General features: G+C 43.7%; 1 protein-coding gene across 1 annotated transcript in view; it reads left to right on the forward strand.

Moving 5' to 3' along the window:
* epha8 (eph receptor A8) overlaps positions 1-17168 on the forward strand; it is a gene marked incomplete at both ends in the record, with an annotated part of 124444 nt that extends 107276 nt beyond the window's left edge. The window contains 7 exon segments of the mRNA XM_083660917.1: positions 4365-4550; positions 6126-6187; positions 8515-8724; positions 12378-12527; positions 12888-13078; positions 14617-14772; positions 17054-17168. Of these exon segments, the coding sequence (XP_083517043.1) occupies positions 4365-4550; positions 6126-6187; positions 8515-8724; positions 12378-12527; positions 12888-13078; positions 14617-14772; positions 17054-17168 (1070 nt within the window).
* Between the last annotated feature and the right edge of the window lie 5794 nt (positions 17169-22962).

A 22962-nucleotide genomic window follows, 5' to 3' on the forward strand; every position in this document is an offset into this window, starting at 1 on the left:
TGTGCTGGACTCTGCACTAAACACTGTGCTGGACTCTGCACTAAACACTGTGCTGGACTCTGCACTAAACACCATGCTGGACTCTGCACTAAACACCATGCTGGACTCTGCACTAAACACCATGCTGGACTCTACACTAAACACTGTGCTGGACTAGTCTGCACTAAACACTGTGCTGGACTCTGCACTAAACACTGTGCTGGACTCTGCACTAAACACCGTGCTGGACTCTGCACTAAACACTGTGCTGGACTCTGCACTAAACACTGTGCTGGACTCTGCACTAAACACTGTGCTGGACTCTGCACTAAACACTGTGCTGGACTCTGCACTAAACACCGTGCTGGACTCTGTACTAAACACTGTGCTGGACTCTGCACTAAACACCGTGCTGGACTCTGCACTAAACACTGTGCTGGACTCTGTACTAAACACTGTGCTGGACTCTGCACTAAACACTGTGCTGGACTCTGCACTAAACACCGTGCTGGACTCTGCACTAAACACTGTGCTGGACTCTGCACTAAACACTGTGCTGGACTCTGCACTAAACACTGTGCTGGACTCTGCACTAAACACCATGCTGGACTCTGTACTAAACACTGTGCTGGACTCTGCACTAAACACTGCTGGACTCTGCAATAAACACCATGCTGGACTCTGCACTAAACACCATGCTGGACTCTGCACTAAACACCATGCTGGACTCTGCACTAAACACTGTGCTGGACTCTGCACTAAACACTGTGCTGGACTCTGCACTAAACACCATGCTGGACTCTGCACTAAACACCATGCTGGACTCTGCACTAAACACTGTGCTGGACTCTGCACTAAACACTGTGCTGGACTCTGCACTAAACACCATGCTGGACTCTGCACTAAACACTGTGCTGGACTCTGTACTAAACACTGTGCTGGACTCTGCACTAAACACCATGCTGGACTCTGCACTAAACACCATGCTGGACTCTGCACTAAACACCATGCTGGACTCTGCACTAAACACTGTGCTGGACTCTGCACTAAACACTGTGCTGGACTCTGCACTAAACACCATGCTGGACTCTGCACTAAACACTGTGCTGGACTCTGCACTAAACACTGTGCTGGACTCTGCACTAAACACCATGCTGGACTCTGCACTAAACACCATGCTGGACTCTGCACTAAACACTGTGCTGGACTCTGCACTAAACACTGTGCTGGACTCTGTACTAAACACCATGCTGGACTCTGCACTAAACACTATGCTGGACTCTGCACTAAACACTGTGCTGGACTCTGCACTAAACACCATGCTGGACTCTGCACTAAACACTGTGCTGGACTCTGCACTAAACACTGTGCTGGACTCTGCACTAAACACTGTGCTGGACTCTGCACTAAACACCATGCTGGACTCTGTACTAAACACCATGCTGGACTCTGCACTAAACACTGTGCTGGACTCTGCACTAAACACTGTGCTGGACTCTGTACTAAACACTGTGCTGGACTCTGTACTAAACACTGTGCTGGACTCTGCACTAAACACTGTGCTGGACTCTGTACACCATGCTGGACTCTGTACTAAACACCATGCTGGACTCTGCACTAAACACCATGCTGGACTCTGCACTAAACACCGTGCTGGACTCTGCACTAAACACTGTGCTGGACTCTGCACTAAACACCATGCTGGACTCTGCACTAAACACTGTGCTGGACTCTGCACTAAACACCATGCTGGACTCTGCACTAAACACTGTGCTGGACTCTGCACTAAACACCATGCTGGACTCTGCACTAAACACCATGCTGGACTCTGCACTAAACACTGTGCTGGACTCTGCACTAAACACTGTGCTGGACTCTGCACTAAACACCATGCTGGACTCTGCACTAAACACTGTGCTGGACTCTGCACTAAACACCGTGCTGGACTCTGCACTAAACACCATGCTGGACTCTGCACTAAACACTGTGCTGGACTCTGCACTAAACACCATGCTGGACTCTGCACTAAACACCGTGCTGGACTCTGCACTAAACACTGTGCTGGACTCTGCACTAAACACCATGCTGGACTCTGCACTAAACACTGTGCTGGACTCTGCACTAAACACCATGCTGGACTCTGCACTAAACACTGTGCTGGACTCTGCACTAAACACCGTGCTGGACTCTGCACTAAACACCGTGCTGGACTCTGCACTAAACACCATGCTGGACTCTGCACTAAACACTGTGCTGGACTCTGCACTAAACACCATGCTGGACTCTGCACTAAACACCATGCTGGACTCTGCACTAAACACTGTGCTGGACTCTGCACTAAACACCGTGCTGGACTCTGCACTAAACACTGTGCTGGACTCTGCACTAAACACCATGCTGGACTCTGCACTAAACACCATGCTGGACTCTGCACTAAACACTGTGCTGGACTCTGCACTAAACACCGTGCTGGACTCTGCACTAAACACTGTGCTGGACTCTGCACTAAACACTGTGCTGGACTCTGCACTAAACACTGTGCTGGACTCTGCACTAAACACTGTGCTGGACTCTGCACTAAACACTGTGCTGGACTCTGCACTAAACACCGTGCTGGACTCTGCACTAAACACTGTGCTGGACTCTGCACTAAACACTGTGCTGGACTCTGCACTAAACACTGTGCTGGACTCTGCACTAAACACTGTGCTGGACTCTGCACTAAACACTGTGCTGGACTCTGCACTAAACACCATGCTGGACTCTGCACTAAACACTGTGCTGGACTCTGCACTAAACACTGTGCTGGACTCTGTACTAAACACTGTGCTGGACTCTGCACTAAACACCATGCTGGACTCTGCACTAAACACTGTGCTGGACTCTGCACTAAACACTGTGCTGGACTCTGTACTAAACACTGTGCTGGACTCTGCACTAAACACCATGCTGGACTCTGTACTAAACACTGTGCTGGACTCTGCACTAAACACTGTGCTGGACTCTGCACTAAACACCATGCTGGACTCTGCACTAAACACCATGCTGGACTCTGCACTAAACACTGTGCTGGACTCTGCACTAAACACCATGCTGGACTCTGTACTAAACACTGTGCTGGACTCTGCACTAAACACCATGCTGGACTCTGCACTAAACACTGTGCTGGACTCTGCACTAAACACCATGCTGGACTCTGCACTAAACACTGTGCTGGACTCTGCACTAAACACTGTGCTGGACTCTGCACTAAACACTGTGCTGGACTCTGCACTAAACACCATGCTGGACTCTGCACTAAACACTGTGCTGGACTCTGCACTAAACACTGTGCTGGACTCTGCACTAAACACTGTGCTGGACTCTGCACTAAACACTGTGCTGGACTCTGCACTAAACACTGTGCTGGACTCTGCACTAAACACCATGCTGGACTCTGCACTAAACACTGTGCTGGACTCTGCACTAAACACTGTGCTGGACTCTGTACTAAACACTGTGCTGGACTCTGCACTAAACACCATGCTGGACTCTGCACTAAACACTGTGCTGGACTCTGCACTAAACACTGTGCTGGACTCTGTACTAAACACTGTGCTGGACTCTGCACTAAACACCATGCTGGACTCTGTACTAAACACTGTGCTGGACTCTGCACTAAACACTGTGCTGGACTCTGCACTAAACACCATGCTGGACTCTGCACTAAACACCATGCTGGACTCTGCACTAAACACTGTGCTGGACTCTGCACTAAACACCGTGCTGGACTCTGCACTAAACACTGTGCTGGACTCTGCACTAAACACCATGCTGGACTCTGTACTAAACACTGTGCTGGACTCTGCACTAAACACCGTGCTGGACTCTGCACTAAACACCATGCTGGACTCTGCACTAAACACCATGATGGACTCTGCACTAAACACCATGCTGGACTCTGCACTAAACACCATGATGGACTCTGCACTAAACACCATGCTGGCTATGACCACTGCAAAGGAAAGAAAGAGCAGAAGAGCACTTGAAGTTCTGCTGAGAGCTAAAGATAAAAGTTAATGAGAAAGAGGCTGATCAGTGAGCTTCCTCTGATTTGTTGAATTGTCACAAATACATGTATAATATGTGGAGAGACAGCTTCATAAGTGGATATTTGTTGTTGCCGCGTTATCTACCAATTAGTTTAGAACACATTCTCATTTACAAGCACGGCTTCGGGGGGAGGTTAGTGGATGCAGCTCAGCTGGTGATATCTCATCCGATTGCCGTGTGTGTGTGTGTGTGTGTGTGTGTGTGTGTGTGTGTGTGTGTGTGTGTGTGCGTGCGTGCGTGCGTGCGTGCGTGCGTGCGTGCGTGCGTGCGTGCGTGTGTGTGTGTGTGTTTAGGCGAGTTCGGGGAGGTGTGTTACGGACGTATGCGTCTCCCGGGGAAGAGAGACATCCCCGTGGCTCTGAAGACCCTGAAAGCAGGATACAGCGACAAGCAGAAGAGGGACTTCCTGGCCGAGGCCTCCATCATGGCCCAGTTTGACCACCCCAACGTCATCCGCCTGGAGGGCGTGGTGACACAAAGTACGCCGCCACTTGTTTTGATCCATGGCTTTCTGGGCCTATCCGTAGATTTTGGGCCTACAGTATATTGAATATATTTTAATCTAACTTTATACTTATACCATTTTCAACCAGCTTTGTATCATTAGAACATCGGTAGTATATCAGAAAACTGTAAACGGTTTTGACGTCTGTCATTTAATTTGACAGTTATTGAGTGTTAAAGTGTGGACCAGTGACATCACTGGTCCACACTAACTCAAATTAATAACTCATTAACTCAAATCAACTCTCAATAACTGTCCAACTATTCATCATTCATCTAGTTTGACAGTTTTTGAGAGTTGATTTGAGTTAATGAGTTATTAATTTGAGTTAGTGTGGACCAGTGATGTCACTGGTCCACACTTTAACACTCAATAACTGTCAAATTAAATGACAGACTTCAAAACCGTTTACAGTTTTCTGATATACTACTGATGTTCTAATGATACAAAGCTGGTTGAAAATGGGCGGAGTGTTCCTTTAATTTTCAAGTATTCTGCCCCCATCCCCCAGATTGGACAATCATGGGACACATAAATCTCTACACTGAAACACAGCCTAAAGTAATTATTTTAGAGTTAGCAGCTCGTTAAAGCAGGTAAACGCAATCTACCTATTTAACTGTAGATGGGATCGGGATACATTACCGACTTGCAAATAAAAATTTAACGAACAGAAAGTATTATTGAACAATGAATCAAATGGATAAAATGTAGAAAGACAATCATACATCATTGCAATTTTTACAGGCTGTTTTTCTGCCGCTTCAGGTCGGGGGAGGAAGCTCTGTCATATCGGTGGTGGTGGGTGGGCAGGATTAATTAAATTGTATTTAATTAAAGTAAAATATGATGTCAGCCTAGACCTGGATACCATGCAGTATAATATACTGTATAACACAGGCTGTTTCGCCTCTCCAACTCATTGAAGTCTGTTTGCAACAAAAAAGTGTTTATTGGAGTTAGGGGTGAAAGGAAAGTTGAAAAAAGAAAGGTATGGCTTTTTTCTGTGCTAAAGTTAAGACTTTTGGGAATTGAAAACTAAATGAGATGAAGAGTGCCTTGACTTCATTTTTTAATTACTGTCTGATATCACATTATTAGTTTTGCATCAAAAGTAGTTGTATTCAACTTCATTTTGCATTAATTTACATAAAGATCCATGTATTTTGCTATTTCCCATAGAATATACAGTACCAGTGGATCTCAAACCTTTTCCACTTGAAGAAGCCCTAAACTAACACAAATTAGACCACGGACCCCGATTTGATCAAATTTTGTCGTAGGGTCCCCCATCTGATATGATTTTTGCTTTTAGATGTTTTATGACAGAAAGTGTATGAAACCCATGACCAAAATAGTCCTACATTCTGTCATTGTGTTACTTATGGATGGACTTTTTGCTGGGGACCCCCTGGAACCCCCTCAAGGACCTCTGGGTGTCCCTAGACCCCACTTTGAGAGCCACTGCAATATACATAAACATGCATCGATCACAGTGTGTGTGTGTCTGTCTGTCTGTCTGTCTGTCTGTCTGTGTGTGTCCGTCCAGGTAAACCAGTGATGATCATCACAGAGTATATGGAGAACGGCTCTCTGGACTCGTTCCTCAGGGTTTGTACTGCAACTTTTGTATTGTATTGTAGCTGCGTATTTTGACCCAGGAAAGAATGACCACACCGGGTGTTTAGAACGTCTAAAAGCTTGCAAGAAGTGAATCTGGGTTGAATCCCTATTTTGTGTCAATCAGCGATAGAGAGCAGGAAAACGGCACTTTTCGGCGCGTTACATCACTGATGACATTGCAATTGCACGATTGACATCACCGATGACATCATCTGTGTTTTATTTGTGACATCATTGGCCACACCTTATTTCTTTTTACCAATCATACTGATTGTGGTCAAGGCTTTTTGGGGGGGAGTCATACGTTCATTCAGTCAGGAACGGATGATGTCATCAGTGATGATGTCATCAGTGATGATGTCATGCCAAACATTTTGCTGGTGTCATCCTCGTTGTCAGGTATTTTGACTCGACTGTAAGAGGGCCAAATCTTCATTAAGAAGGTCCTCATGTTTTTTTTCTCTGAAACGGATTCTGTTTTATAAGTTCTGCGTATGTTCTATCGTTGCGATGGTTCCGTTCCAGTGTTACACAGCTGAACATCTGCCAGAGATTGAAGATATCGAAAACCTCTTCAAAGCTGCCAAACTTGGGCTGTTGAAAGATGTAGTTTCCTGGAATGGCTTGAGTTGCATGAGGTCACCTGGTTGCTACATGACGCACGACGTGGCCCTGGGCCGAAGTTGCCCTTGTTTTGGATGTGCAACAAGAGAGAGGAACAGAAAATACCTTACATCGTTTTTGTCTGCCGTGCATTAAAACTAAAGTAACTAGCCTGTTTTGAGAATGTAAGGAGTAGTAAGTGCAGCACCTGCAGCACCCCCCTAGATTTTTTCCTTTTTTTTTTTCTTTTTTTTTTTTACAAATGTAATTAAAAATATTTTGCAGTGCACTATGTTCCTTTCTTGTTTAAGAATGTTTCGGGAAATGAAAATGTAGCCTATTTAAATAGAATTATCAACAATAACAATCAAGGAACTTACATGCTTGTAGGCTAGAGAAGAAGAAGAAGCGCGCATGCACATGTTGTGTTGAACCAACCAACAACCAATACGAATTGTTTAATCTGGCAATAAAGAAATGTGAACTTGACATGCCTACTCAAAAATGCACCTCCCACTATACAGCAAAGAGAGGAGTCAATGTTTCTTGATATATGCCATTCAGATCAGAATAATTAGTCTAGTCATTAAGTTTGCTGATAATATTTCTATCATGTTAAGTCTGTGTCATGTTAACTGGTGTATTCAGAGCAAATAGGGAGATATAGAGCATTATCATCATGCTATATATCTCCCTCTTTGCTCTGAATGAGTGAGAAAAGGAGAAAATACTGAATAATTACATCACAACAGTATCCTAATGTTAATTTAAAATGAGATATTCCTCTAAATATGGCAACAAAAAAAAAAATTACGGGCCCCACCGAGAGTCCCTTCCTCCCAGCACCCCCTGCTTAAAGTGACTTCCAGCAGCCCTGGGAGTAAATATAAAAGGTTCTCAGAAAAATAAATACTCAGTAAAGTACAGAATCTACAGATACCTGAAAATCCTACAGTACAGTAACAAAGTATTTGTACTTAGTTACAATGTATACTTAGTTACCTCCCATCTCTGTCCTCAACCCAAAGATATTCAGTTGACTGTAATAGAGGAGTAAAGAAACCAGAAAATATTCACATTTAAGAAGCTGGAATCAGAGAATTTTGACTTTTATTTTTCTTTAAAAAATACTAATTGATTAATCTATCATCAAAATAATTTTGATGGTCATAAATGTATATAGTTGGCTGGCGATAAATGTAATAGTTGGCAACTAATCGGTTAACCATTTCAGCTCTACTCACCATCTCTCCGCTCATCTTTTCTGCCGCTGTTCAATAGCTACCACTTTTTAGTGGTAGCTATTAAAACAGTTAACACTTTTTTCCCTCTGTTCCCTCTCCTCTCCATCTCTCTCTCTCCTCTCCATCTCTCTCTCTCCTCTCCTCTCCATCTCTCTCTCACCTCTCCTCTCCACTCCTCTCTCCCCTCTCCTCACCATCCCTCTCTCCCCTCTCCTCTCCATCTCTCTCTCTCCTCTCCTCTCCACCCCTCTCTCCCCTCTCCTCTCCACCCCTCTCTCCCCTCTCCTCTCCATTCCTCTCTCCCCTCTCCTCTCCACCCCTCTCTCCCCTCTCCTCTCCATCTCTCTCTCTCCTCTCCTCTCCATCCCTCTCTCCCCTCTCCTCTCCTCTCCTCTCCATCTCTCTCTCCCCTCTCCTCTCCACCCCTCTCTCCCCTCTCCTCTCCACCCCTCTCTCCCCTCCCTGCAGAGACACGATGGCCAGTTCACCATCATCCAGCTGGTGGGCTTGCTGCGTGGCATCGCAGCCGGCATGACCTACCTGGCCGACCTGGGCTACATCCACAGAGACCTGGCCGCCCGCAACATCCTGGTCAACAGCAACCTGGTGTGTAAGGTGTCTGACTTCGGTCTGTCCCGCGTGCTGGAGGACGACCCCGACGCCGCCTACACCACCAGTGTGAGTTTACACATAGAGGCAAGCATAATACACACACACACACACACACACGCACGCGCACGCGCACGCGCACGCGCACGCGCACGCACACGCACACGCACACGCACACACACACACACACACACACACACACACACACACACACACACACACACACACACAGAAAGGAATGGTCAAGGACAGATTGGGGAGCAACAGATTACATGTAACGGGACTTCAGTAATACTTAAAGGAACACTCCGCCCATTTTCAACCAGCTTTGTATCATTAGAACCAGGCCCGGTTCTACGGGGGTGCAAAAGCATGCATTGCACCCTTATTTTAATTGTCTGCATGCTCAGTTGAAAAGTAAAAAAAAAAAAAAAAAAAAAAAAAAAAAAAAAAATTTTTTTTTTTTTTTAAATAAATGCTACAGCTGCACACTTACTGTTTAAACTTGAATTATAGTTGTTGTTTTTCTTTGTTCTTTGATGTGATTTTATGGCTTTTTGGCACCTATATGTAACCTTTTAAGGTTGAGATAATTGTATTATCATTATATGGTCCAAATATTTCAGTAAAGCACTTGAAACACTTGAAATATTCTTGCTTGGGTGGTATCATTCTACTTCAAATGATGGTCAAATGCATTATTTTTAGTAAAATAACATGTCAAATTTCGGCCGGGCATCTGCACCCCTTCCTATCAAGGATGCACCCCTAGTCATCTTGTTCTGGAACCGGCCCTGATTAGAACATCAGTAGTATATCAGAAAACTGTAAACGGTTTTGAAGTCTGTCATTTCATTTGACAGTTATTGAGTGTTAAAGTGTGGACCAGTGACATCACTGGTCCACACTAACTCAAATTAATAACTCATTAACTCAAATCAACTCTCAATAACTGTCAAACTATTCATCATTCATCTAGTTTGACAGTTATTGAGAGTTTATTTGAGTTAATGAGTTATTCATTTGAGTTAGTGTGGACCAGTGATGTCACTGGTCCACACTTTAACACTCAATAACTGTCAAATTAAATGACAGACTTCAAAACCGTTTACAGTTTTCTGATATACTACTGATGTTCTAATCATACAAAGCTGGTTGAAAATGGGCGGAGTGTTCCTTTAATTTGATCTATTTCCTTTAGGGATGGGTGGTGGGGGAGGGGCAGTATTATTACCAAATCTGTGATGGCTTTATTACTTTTTATGTTGCTTTACGGTGCACGCGAAGATGTCACCGCTAAAGGTTTTCCAATATCTGGGAAGTTAAGTTAGTTTTTTTTTTAATAAATGCTACAGCTGCACACTTACTGTTTAAACTTGAATTATAGTTGTTGTTTTTCTTTGTTCTTTGATGTGATTTTATGGCTTTTTGGCACCTATATGTAACCTTTTAAGGTTGAGATAATTGTATTATCATTATATGGTCCAAATATTTCAGTAAAGCACTTGAAACACTTGAAATATTCTTGCTTGGGTGGTATCATTCTACTTCAAATGATGGTCAAATGCATTATTTTTAGTAAAATAACATGTCAAATTTCGGCCGGGCATCTGCACCCCTTCCTATCAAGGATGCACCCCTAGTCATCTTGTTCTGGAACCGGCCCTGATTAGAACATCAGTAGTATATCAGAAAACTGTAAACGGTTTTGAAGTCTGTCATTTCATTTGACAGTTATTGAGTGTTAAAGTGTGGACCAGTGACATCACTGGTCCACACTAACTCAAATTAATAACTCATTAACTCAAATCAACTCTCAATAACTGTCAAACTATTCATCATTCATCTAGTTTGACAGTTATTGAGAGTTTATTTGAGTTAATGAGTTATTCATTTGAGTTAGTGTGGACCAGTGATGTCACTGGTCCACACTTTAACACTCAATAACTGTCAAATTAAATGACAGACTTCAAAACCGTTTACAGTTTTCTGATATACTACTGATGTTCTAATCATACAAAGCTGGTTGAAAATGGGCGGAGTGTTCCTTTAATTTGATCTATTTCCTTTAGGGATGGGTGGTGGGGGAGGGGCAGTATTATTACCAAATCTGTGATGGCTTTATTACTTTTTATGTTGCTTTACGGTGCACGCGAAGATGTCACCGCTAAAGGTTTTCCAATATCTGGGAAGTTAAAGTAATGATATTTTTCTATAGAAATACAAGGATCTGTTGCCATCTTTTTGGCATAAATTGTCAAACGGGTGTGTATTATATGAGCCAAACAAGCGAGTGTGACTTTAAAGTTGCACTCGGTATGTTGGCGGCCCCAAGAGGGACCTCAAAACAAATTTCATTCAGTCAAATCTAGGGCATCTCAAGATTCAGGAGAAAGGCAGGGACACTCCTCTCTGCCGCAGTACTTTGTCATTTAAGCTGGTAAGATGTATTTATACGGGGAACATCATGTCTAGCGCCGCTTTGACAGTAATTTATTTGTTATTCTTATTTAACCTTAATTCGAGCAGGCAAGTCCCAGTGAGATCTGGCCAAGAAAGCAGCATCAAGAAAAACCTAAAAAGATGAAGACAAGCAATAATGTACCAAAGCAGAGCAGCACAGTCAAAGTCACACACACGAGGGGAAAAACGAGAGAGCTGAGGAAAATCTCCATAAGCGCTCCTCCAGCAGGCAGCAGCTCAATATTAAACCAGCCGCCTGTTGGCCCAAACATATTACATCTTGACTAAAAAAAGCAAAGGCATGCTCCTTGGAGAGTTTGATGCTATCATCAGCAGCACACACGTGGAAATCAGCATTCGGCACCTTTGTCAGGTACAGTTGCTGTAAAACACAGCAATCAGGTTACAGATACTAGGTGATTACATTTGAACGGGGGAAGGAATTTAGACTGCGATAGCATCATTTAGACACTGCTACAGCACAACGACATGACATTTTGAAGTCATTATACATAATGGTTACGGAGGGGTTATGTTAGCAGTGTAAATTGCCTGTAAATTGGAGTAAAGTGCTTAGCTGATCATTCTATGCGATCCAGCGACATTTTGATTATGAGTTAGGCTTAGTGCTGAGTCCAAATTAAAGCAGGAAAAAATAAAAAGCAAGTATCTGTAATGGTCCACATTTTGAAAAACTAACCTTTGCATGTTTAAAATAACCTGTGGGGAACGCTTTGTTTGTCTTCAAAGTGATGTATCCATTTGTCAGCCTAATTAAGTGTCATTTTATATCAAGCATCCTGTAAGTAGTTCACATACTTGCTACCATTTGCAAATCTATTCTTGTCCCGGTGTGCTGGCACACACACACACGCGCACACACACACACACACACACACACACTCGCGCGCGCACACCCGCACGTTCAAAGTCGAGTAGATTCAGACACAAAGCCACCCTGTCTCGTGTAACTTTGTGTCATTTAACTTTCTGCTTTCATCATCACAACGGCCTGAGGGAGAATTCACAGACAGAAAAGTGGACCTCGCCAGGACTTGTTGAGGACTCGCGCGCTCACCTTCCCTTCCTAGACTTGCCCACTGGTGTTCAGGGATTGGACCCATGGTCACACATTTCATTTCCCTAACCACAACACTGCTGCTGCCGCCACCACCACACACATTTGTCTCTGAAATACACTCCTTCCTGGTTGAACTCAGCTGGCTGTTTCCTGTGTCCCCCGTTCCCCCCCCCTGTAGGGCGGGAAGATCCCCATCCGCTGGACGGCGCCGGAGGCCATCACCTACCGCAAGTTCTCGTCCTCCAGTGACGTGTGGAGCTACGGCGTGGTCATGTGGGAGGTGATGTCCTATGGAGAGCGACCGTATTGGAACCTCACCAACAGAGACGTGAGTGCTGCTCGACGGTACAGCGGCTAAAGTGTACGCAGCAAGAACCATGAACCGATTAGCTTAAACTAGAGCCGTGTATATAGAAGAGTCGCCACATCTCCATTCACTCCAATGGACCCGTTTTTTTTTTACTCTCAAGAGTTCTCCCGGAAGTAAGGTTCTGGATTAAGCAGCGCTGTCGAGTTGCAGCAAAATGGACAGTTTATGATGTACTTTGAAAGGGTCGGACGTTTAAAGAATCAAAATTGTATATTATCAGCTTTATTTTAGCATTCAAACGTAGCGCGAGCCCCCTTCCTGGCTATTCATTGGCTACCGTATCTATTTCTTATCTGTATTTTCTTGATGCATCTGCAGGTGATCAAGTCTGTGGAGGAGGGCTACAGGCTGCCTGCACCTATGGGCTGTCCCGGGGCTCTGCACACGCTGATGCTGGACTGCTGGCAGAAGGATCGCAACGAGAGGCCGCGCTTTTGCCAGATAGTCGCCGTTCTCGACAAGCTAATCCGCAACCCAGAGAACCTGAAGTCTATGGACACGCTCTGCAGGTGGGTGTGTGTCACATGATGCCCAGAGAACCTGAAGTCTATGGACACGCTCTGCAGGTGGGTGTGCCAGTGTCACATGATGCCCAGGGAGTCCTTTGATTTAATTTGGCCGGACATTTCGCCAACCATTTAAAATCAAATATCGGTTCATGTGATTAGCAGGATTAGGCGGGAGTCTAAGCAAGCTAGGGGCTGAGGAGCTGATATCCTGGACAATGCTGCATGCTGATAGACTGTTAGGCTACTAAGTAACTGTCCTGGTTGCGGGAGGAAAAAATCCAGTCGATCCAATCTCACCCCCCTCCGCTATCGAGCGTGAGCGCGGTGGGATAAAGTTACGATTGAAAGTTCTCTTTTTGCCTCAAAGTTCTGGGTTGTGTTCCTTTTCCAATAAGCTCATCTCTGATAGACTGGCTGTGCTGTGCGTTAAGTAAAAAGCCTGGCTGTGATATTGACATTGATCCGCAGTGATTCAGGGAGCAGCTTTGACACCCGGGCTGCGGCTGGACCTGTGCAAATTGCTCAGTTCAGATCCCGGGTCCTGCGGAGTCAGTGGTGCGTGGCAGAGATGTGAAGTTTGTGTGTGTGTGTGTGTGTGTGTGTGTGTGTGTGTGTGTGTGTGAAGGGGGGGGGGGGGGGGTGGGAGGGGGGGGAGTAGAGGATGAGAGGAGGAGGAGGAGTGTTAAGGTTTTCTCCCTGTATTAATCAACCCAAAGCACCTATCCTGCAACTGCGGCCGCCATTTTTTCTCTATCATTTTAACTGCTATTGATTTCCTGCCTCGGCTACTAGTGCATTTCAAAGCCCCCTTTCCCCCATTTACCCCCCCCCCCCCCCTCTCTCTCTCTTCTGCTTCTCTCACTTTTCAACTCTTTTCTCTTTTTCGGACTCCCTCCAACTAATCTTTTTGTCTCCCCATTCGTCTTCCTCTCTGACTGTCTATCAATCAATCAATCAATCAATCTATCTATCTATCTATCTATCTATCTATCCATCTATCTCTCCATCTATCTATCTATCTATCTATCTATCTATCTATCTATCTATCTATCTAATAAATTATATTTATTATGCAAGGTATGAATGTATTTGTATATATATATATATATATATATGTATATATGTGTGTATGAATATATATGGTTTATTGAGAATGTAAATAGTATAAAAGTGGAAGTCAATTGATTAAGAATGTGAACTGTGGACTGGGGGTAGGACTAAATAAGTACAGTGTACTTCATCCTACTCCTTTTCAGACCTCGTTGCTGTCACGTATTCTGATTATTATTGTTTATTTATTTATTTTTATTTTTTTCACTTATAAATATATATATTTTGTAACATTGATACTACTTGTGTATAGATTACTATTTCTTTTTTTTTAAAGTCCGAAATAAAGCTTTCATTCATTCATTCATTCATTCATCTATCTATCTATCTATCTATCTATCTATCTATCTATCTATCTATCTATCTATCTATCTATCTATCTATCTATCTATCTATCTCTCCATCTACCTGGCTCTCTGCCTCAACAGGTTCAACAGTCCACTGATGGAGAGAGCTGTCCCAGACTTCACCAGCTGTAACTCAGTAGAGGACTGGCTGGACACTATAAAGATGAGCCGCTACAAGGACCACTTCACCGCGGGGGGGTACCACACCCTGGGACACGTTGTAGGCATGAACCAAGGGTGAGTGAGTGCAGACCAAGATGGAGAATGATAACAACTCAGAGGCAGTAGATAGCTGCCGGGCTCCACCATCATCGGATAGCTTTGCTTGATGTATACAGTACTGTAGCTTCAAGCCCCTATGAGAAAAATGACCCAGAATACTCCGCCTGCACCCAGGGGTGAAACGTTTTGACACAGGGATCATTAAAAAAGAAAAGCATAGTACATTTCAAAACAGGCTAGTTACATTTCATTTCAGAGTAGTATCTTTCTACTATAATAAGAATGAGACGTGTCTGTGCGTGAGCATCATTTTGTTCGGCCACAGCTATGCCATTTTACGTGCGATCGGGCTGAAACTTTCAGGAAGTGTAAAGAGCACCCGTGTGCGGGTGACCTGAGGGTGCCCCGCTTTTTTAATGAGGTAATTGTCCTAATTACCTAATGATGTGATGTCATCAGTGAGTGATGTCATCACCCAGCAAACATTTTCACGTATAACGACCGTCTGCTGCACGTCAAACCACTACATCTGGTCAGAGTCTAAATATATATCCGGAATAGAAATCGTAGCGACGTAATTCGTCTACCTTCCCACAACGTTGAAATATGCCGCTCCCACAACGGCTATATTCAGATATTCTGATACAAATCTGCACAGTGTGCATGCAGCAGCATTGCATATAGCCTACTGTATGTACAGATTTAACGGTTTTTGCTACATCGAAAGAAAAAAAACATCACCTCGTCGGGGATTCGCTCCCGCGGCACCCGCTTCGGAGCCCTGTGTCTTAACCACTAGGCTATCAATTTTGTTAGAAGGAGTGTGGATTTGGTCATATATAGAATCCTTAACATTGAGAACTTAGCATTTTGACGTGACGGCCCCTACTGGAACTTGCATTGCTAGGCTAGCTGCCTCGCTAATTCTGTTTCATGATTCCAACCAGCGATGAGACAGGTATATTTATATCATTTGCGATAATGTAACCAACTCCTACAGGTCCACTAGTAGTGATAAAATCACTTGGACCACAGTCTTATTACCACATCCTGAACTATTGTATAATCCGTTTGTCATTGAGGATGAGATCCACCAGCACAATGCACGCTTCTACCCTCCCATGTTCAGATTTGCTTTTTCTCCGAGCCAGGCTGCCATGATTGCATTTCATGGGGCCTTCAGGTCCATCACAGTGTCTGACTACAGCAGCTCTCCTGTAAAGTGAAAAGAGATGAGCTGTCACTATGATCCACTGGCAGCACAATGTCAGTTGTGTAGGGATCGGCCCATATGCTTTTTCAAGGCTATATGGTTTTTGAAGGCTATACTGCTATTTTTGGATCGAAGCTGCCAATACCTATTTTGTGCCAGAATTCAATATTTTTTACATTTGACTATTTTCATGCCAGGTAGTGCAGCGGTAGCCAGGTAGTGCAGCGGTAGATTCCCTGCCTACCAACACGAAGGTTGCAGGTTCAGCTTCGGCTTGGTCGGGCGTCCATACAGGCACAATTGGCCGTGTCTGCGGGTGGGAAGCAAGATTAAGGGTATTTGTCCTAGTCTGTATAGGGGCTGTAGTGCTGCCAGAGAGCAGTCGCTAGCCGGAGAGCAGCTCGGGTTTAACTTTGTACTGATACTGTACATCAGGGATACTCAACTTGCTTTGCCCGGGGGCCACTTTCGTGAAATGATAGAAGGCCAGGGGCCAGTTAATAAACAATCAATATACATTACATATTATACATGTTGTGCACACCGGATAGTTACTTAGGTTAAGTACATACATAAGTGCCTGGGTAGCGAGCAGACGGCGGTATTTGACAATTTAGCAGCTAAATCATAGATTATTGAAAGATATTCCATATTCCAGACTGAAATGCTATAACAGAAGTGTGAGTATTGGCCAGAATGACATGAACATTTGGACACTTATTCAGCGGGTATCTTGCATGTTGCGTTCAGGTGCACTGTAATTTTTTTTTTTTTTTTTTCAATTCCATTGCGGGCCACACAGGGGGCGCCCGCGGGCCGCATGTGTCCCGCGGGCCGCCAGTTGAGTATCACTGCTGTACATTGTACAAAATAATCTGTGTTTTGCATCGGAACCTGCCTGCTATCAACGAGTGCTTTCTTCAAAGAGTTACATTTTTTGACACCAGTGGTTTTTGATACAATATGTTGCGGTGAAGATTCCAGTCTACAATCTGGCCCAGGCTTGACATTTTTTTATTCATAATGTGATAGTAAAGCTCTCCACTGAATCTGTGTGTGTTTCTATCTGCATGTGTCCTGCAGGGACATCCAGAGGCTCGGGGTGACGCTGATGGGCCACCAGAAGAAGATCATGACCAGCGTCCAGCTGATGAGGGCGCAAGTCCTGAACAGGAGTGTGCCGTCGGTGCACGTATAGCTCCAGCACGTATAGCTCCAGCACGTATAGCGCCAACGCCCGGGTTTCTGAGAGAGGCCTTCTGCTCAAACCTAGAAACCCTGGCTTCTGAGGCCTACAGGAACTCCATGAGAATCGCGCTGATCGGAGAAATAGTTGGAAGAAGAAGAAGATTATGTGGGAACTTTCCAAGACTTTTTTCCTCGAGAGATCGATCTGAGAGGAAAACGTGAAAGGTTTTAAATATGGAGCAAGTGTATACGTGACTTCTTCCAAGTTCTTCGAGAAGATTCCGACCTTTCTTTTTCCCCCTATCCTGATTGCATTTTATGAGTTTAAATATATTGTTTATAAATGGAAAGACTGCCTTAATCTCCACAGATTATTTTAATTTTGTCGTCTACAAAGAGAAGATAATTTATCAAACATGAATTTATCAGAGTAATATGATTTACCGAACCGTGCAATGGCAAGAGTATACGGACTGATGTAGAGGGTGGGGGGGGCGGGGTTCAGTTGACACACGCCATCTCTCCTATGTACATGAAACGCCCGAGGAGAACGAGCCCCAGAAAAATGCTTGAATCAGATAAGTGGAGAAAAGAAAGATATAGCGCGCTCACCCAAGTTGAATCAGATAAGTGGAGACAAGGAAGATATAGGGCTCACCCAAGTTGCCAGATCGCCTCCTCCACAGCAGAGGAGACCCGCGATTCACCCTAGGCTATTAATATCAACAAAAGGCACATTTCTCCACCGTCCAACCTTGATGAATGACCCCCCCGGAGAGCCCCAGAGCCCTCTGCCCAGTCTGAAGCTGCGCAGCGCACAACTATACTTTGAAGATGGGTATGATTCAGTTATAGTGCACTTTATTCTACAATCTCACTATGCTAGAGGCTTTGCAGACAGTTGCATCACAAATCCTCTCGCAGCCACATATGGGGCTATGGAGGTCCATTAGAGAATCGAGTGGGTGCAAATAATGGCTAAATCTACAGTATAACAACTGTCTTTTCTTTATCCCGAGTCTCCACTGCAGCAACACTGAGCGCCCAATACAGTCAGATTGCATTGTGCGAGCAAACAGCTTGAGCAAGTTGCTCCTCAAGTGTGGATCAAAGGCCGTCCTATTTATTATTTATGCAAATCAAGTGATCATGCAAAAAATGGCTACAACATCTGCAGGTGCAGTAAATCCATCTGCAGGTGCAGTAAATCATGTGCAGGTGCAGTAAATCATGTGCAGGTGCAGTAAATCATGTGCAGCGGTGCAGTAAATCAATCATCTGCAGGTGCAGTAAATCATCTGCAGGTGCAGTAAATCCATCTGCAGGTGCAGCAAATCATCTGCAGGTGCAGTAAATCCATCTGCAGGTGCAGCAAATCATCTGCAGGTGCAGTAAATCCATCTGCAGGTGCAGTAAATCATGTGCAGGTGCAGTAAATCATCTGCAGGTGCAGTAAATCATCTGCAGGTACAGTAAATCCATCTGCAGGTGCAGTAAATCCATCTGCAGGTGCAGTAAATAATCTGTAGGTGCAGTAAATCATCTGCAGGTGCAGTGAATCCAATGAGAGTTTGAAATGTTCCTGTTCCAAGAAGTTGTGGTTGGCGACAAACTTAATGTCCTGGATTTACTGGAAATGGGAGTGAACGAAGATATCCAATATGGAGCGAGTATTAAGTCAGTATCTGATCACTGCGTGGTCAGTTACCGCCACAAACATTTCCAATCCAATCCAAACCTTGACTTCATCTTGATGAACATTGAACATTCATCATTTAAGTGAATCAGGGCCTCTTGTGGTTTGAGAATAGTCAGCTCGGTTACATTAAAACACGGTGTATATAGTAATTCTATCCTCGCCCGATGTTAGCAACCTAGACAATAGATGAGGTTTTGGTTCATCCCAATAGAGAACTACCCGGCTGACAAATGCATCCTACAATACACAAAATGTGTGGCCGTTGGTAGCCCACAGCACGTAAAACACACACCATGTATTTGTTTATGCTGCAGAGCATACAGCATTAAAGGTGTAAGAGCACTGTTTTGTGTTTTCTGATTATATGTACTGTAGCTCTTAGCTTCAATGTGTCGACATGAAGCTAGCGGCTCTATACTGGATGTCTGATTGTAGCTTCTGCTTTACCTCTCTTTTAACCATATGTTGAGACAACCAAGTACAGTACATTGAGATTAACCATATGTTGAAACAGCCAGGTACAGTGCATTTAGATTAACCATTATGTTGAGACAGTACAGCACATTTAGAGCTGTTGTTGCCCAAGGGCTGAGGACCTCCATATGGCTGCCAGAGGGTGTGTCATGTCGGCCGAAAGACCTATTCTCTAGAGACATTATTAACAAAATGCTACAGAACGGTGTGTAAGAATGGACTCACTTTTGGGATCAAAGTCAGCACTAATACAATTTAGTGCAATAATTCTGTACAAACAGCACTTTTTTTTTTAACTGCTGGGGAAATAGTAAACATAAGCTAAGCAGACTGTAAAATAAAGTGGTACTGATCTGATTTAATGTGATTGCACTGTTTTGCCTCAGTGTTGCTGAAAAGGTCAAGAGGAACATGTAAGTAGAATGTTTATATCTAAATGCTCTGAAAAACGACATAATCAGCCCTAATTGACCCCCCCCCCCCCCCCCTGGCATCAAGAGAAGGTATTTTCTTCTGCACCTCGGTAGGTTTTCCTCTAGATGGTTGATGTCTCTTTTGATTAGAGAAGAACCTCATGATATTCCTTGAAGTATGTATTATAGTGGCATTTCACTAATGGTTCCTTTTTTCCTTGATGCTTTTGAAAACACTGGACTTGAATAGATGAAGAAAAAAAACATATTTTATAAAGTTAGGATATGTTTTTTGCTAGATGAATTGATTTATAATGTATACAGCAAGGTCAGTCACTGGAAGGAAGAACAAAATCTGGAGTTATTCACATTTATTATTTATTCATGCTCATTTGCTTTCCAAATACTACAACTCTCAGAGGTTTTACTACAGTTGATGAATCACCCGTGTTGCTAATGATAAATCATAAATGTGCAAACTGTCCATAAATACACAATAAAGGAACGTTTGTCTGTGTGCGACTGCAACGGTGATTTTCTGCCTATTTGTGCACTAATACCATACACACAGTAGTATGTGAGAGCTGGGAGTTCAGATATGGCCAGAAGTCGGCAGGGAATACATATCGTTCGTTTACCACAAGAAAGCCGAGTGCCTTGGATAAACCGCATTCACCAACTTTCACTAATTCAACTTCTTTGCATGGGATTTTGTATGGATCCACTGAGTGTTGAGAATCCCGAAAGGCGTCATTACTATGCTGTGGCCTATGCCAGCCCTTAGAAAGAGCTTTGTCTGAGGAGCTGTGCATCGTTTAATCATTCATCGCGCACAGCCATAAGATAATTAGTGTACAGACGGGGCAGAGCTCACGGAAATTCATCAAGGACTCATCTAGGAAACAATCATACCTTTGCTTGGTCAAATAAACACAATATTTATATTCACCCGCAGCAGGGCCATAGCGAAGATTGAGGACACAGAGGGCATGTCCTTGGTATAATCTCTCTTTTTTTGTCTTGTCTTGTTTTTTTTAAGGTCCTGTCATTCTATTCATTCCATGGTCGACTCGAGGCGGCTGCAACCTAGATACACACAACACTTACTACAAGCTCAGTCGACACTGTTTAAAATGCACTTTCAACGCACACATGACCGGCCTTACCAAACAACTGCGTTCAAGATCTGAGCTCATCCAAACTATATGCTTTCAAAATGTGACATCATGTCCAAGCTTTTTTGCACATTCGAATCAATTCTGAGTTTCTCCCCCTGACATTTTCAGTGGCAAAAATATTCCCGGTGGGAAATAGACTAATACATCATCAAGTTAGTGCACGGCAGGAGCTTTGAATAAACAATTAGCCTACTCACCTTCTCCAAGTGTGCAAGGTTCAATCGTGATGATGAAGGATTGCAACATCAGGGCATATATAGCCTGTCCAAAATAAATATGTTTGCAGTCAGTAGTATGGCTCTTCTGGGTCATTGTGCGACTAAAGATTTTGGAATGACAAGATTTCCTAATTCCTTTTGCGCTCTAATGCGCATTCACAGCTTCATGCAGCAGAATCATTGCAGGCAGGAAATGCACAGGATAGGCACAAATAGATAGTTGTGTGTACAGTGATTATTATTAGTAGTAGTAGTCGTAATAGTAATAGTAGTAGTAGTAGTAATTCATTGATCAATAATGAGAAATGCCTCTACTATTTATTTTATTGTAAATAAAAATTACATTTACAATATTTTATTTCTTATTTTAAAGGGCATATTTTGTATTAGGATATATTTAAGACTATCAAGTCTCATTTCAACATTTGTACTCAACATCCTTGAATCTGCGGAACGTGTTAATATATTATTTTTTATTATTCCCTAAGTAAATCTTAGACATTTTTTAATCCAAGTGTAATTTTCCAAGTAAATTCTTTTCCAGCACCTCTTTCTTCCCTTGTAGCTATAGATTTCAGGACGTCCTTGAAAAAGAGAGCGTGCTCTCAATGGTCCTCCCTGGATGAATAAAGGTTAAATAAATAAATAAATAAATAAATAAATAAATAAATAAATAAATAAATAAATAAATAAATAAATAAATAAATAAACATTCAGGCGGTGTCTCGTCATAGACACATGTTCAATGGGTCAGTGTGGGGGAAATCCTCCTATTCTTTCCAGGCAGCAGTTAGCATTTAGCTGCTAGCCCAGCCCAGGCAGACAGAATCGCGGATTCAACCCCCGCAGTGAACGCACATCTGAACAGAATTCTCCATACCTGCTTTTGAATCCTCAATAATATTGTAGTGTTGAGCTGCAGCGTCTTCCGCTGGTGAGTCAGGTCATTGAGAATAGTATATTATTGGTTTTCCCCCATGCCCTATTGACACAATGTTAGGCGACTTACCGGAAGTAACGTTTTGTAGGTGTTCCCACTTCCCACCCACACTGACTGTCAATAGAGAGGTCCAGTAACGAGTCCGGAAATCATCGATGCTAACGCCCCTGGTTCCATACAGTTTTCGCCTATGGGAGTTTTGAATGGGTTTTTGGCGCGATGCTTCTAATAATCTCTCTGGGCAACGCTGGCTTAATCAAACGCGAACCAGTGTTTAGTAACATCATCTTCACACATGAAGACCACTTTTATGAGTTTTGAAGCTTTTACATGCCGTTAAACGGGCGGCTAGCTAGCAAACGGCTAAATGAGACTACACTGCTGAGTCGATGTGGATATATACGTCAATAACGTCACCACTTCAACACGGAAATTCTCTTTCCCTCACCTGGTTCAGCCCCGTTCAGCCCGAGGTAATCAGTGCACACATCAACAACAGTCCAGGTTGACTGCTGACGTGACGTGAAGCCTATGCGACAGTGTGTAGTTCAGGATTAGCTTAGCTCGAGCATTTTACTTCTAGGGCTCGCATTTACGCTACAAAACTCATGAAAGTGGTCCTCATGTGTGAAGATTATCCCGCTGAACCTTGGTTCGCGTTTGATTAAACTTGCGTTGCCCACAGACATTATTTGAAGCATATCGCCAAAAACCCATTCAAAAATCCCATAGACAGAAACAGTGTGGAACCAGGAAGTTCGGGACTTCCGCATTCAGCCTACAAAAATACGTCATCCCTGGAGCTCTCTATTGAACACTGGGTGTAGAACAATGATGGGTGTAGTGACCCTGCCAGGCTACTCCACACCCAAGAGTAAAATG

The sequence above is a fragment of the Poromitra crassiceps genome, assembly GCF_964638095.1.
Source record: "Poromitra crassiceps genome assembly, chromosome: 25".
Taxonomy (NCBI): Eukaryota; Metazoa; Chordata; class Actinopteri; order Beryciformes; family Melamphaidae; genus Poromitra; species Poromitra crassiceps.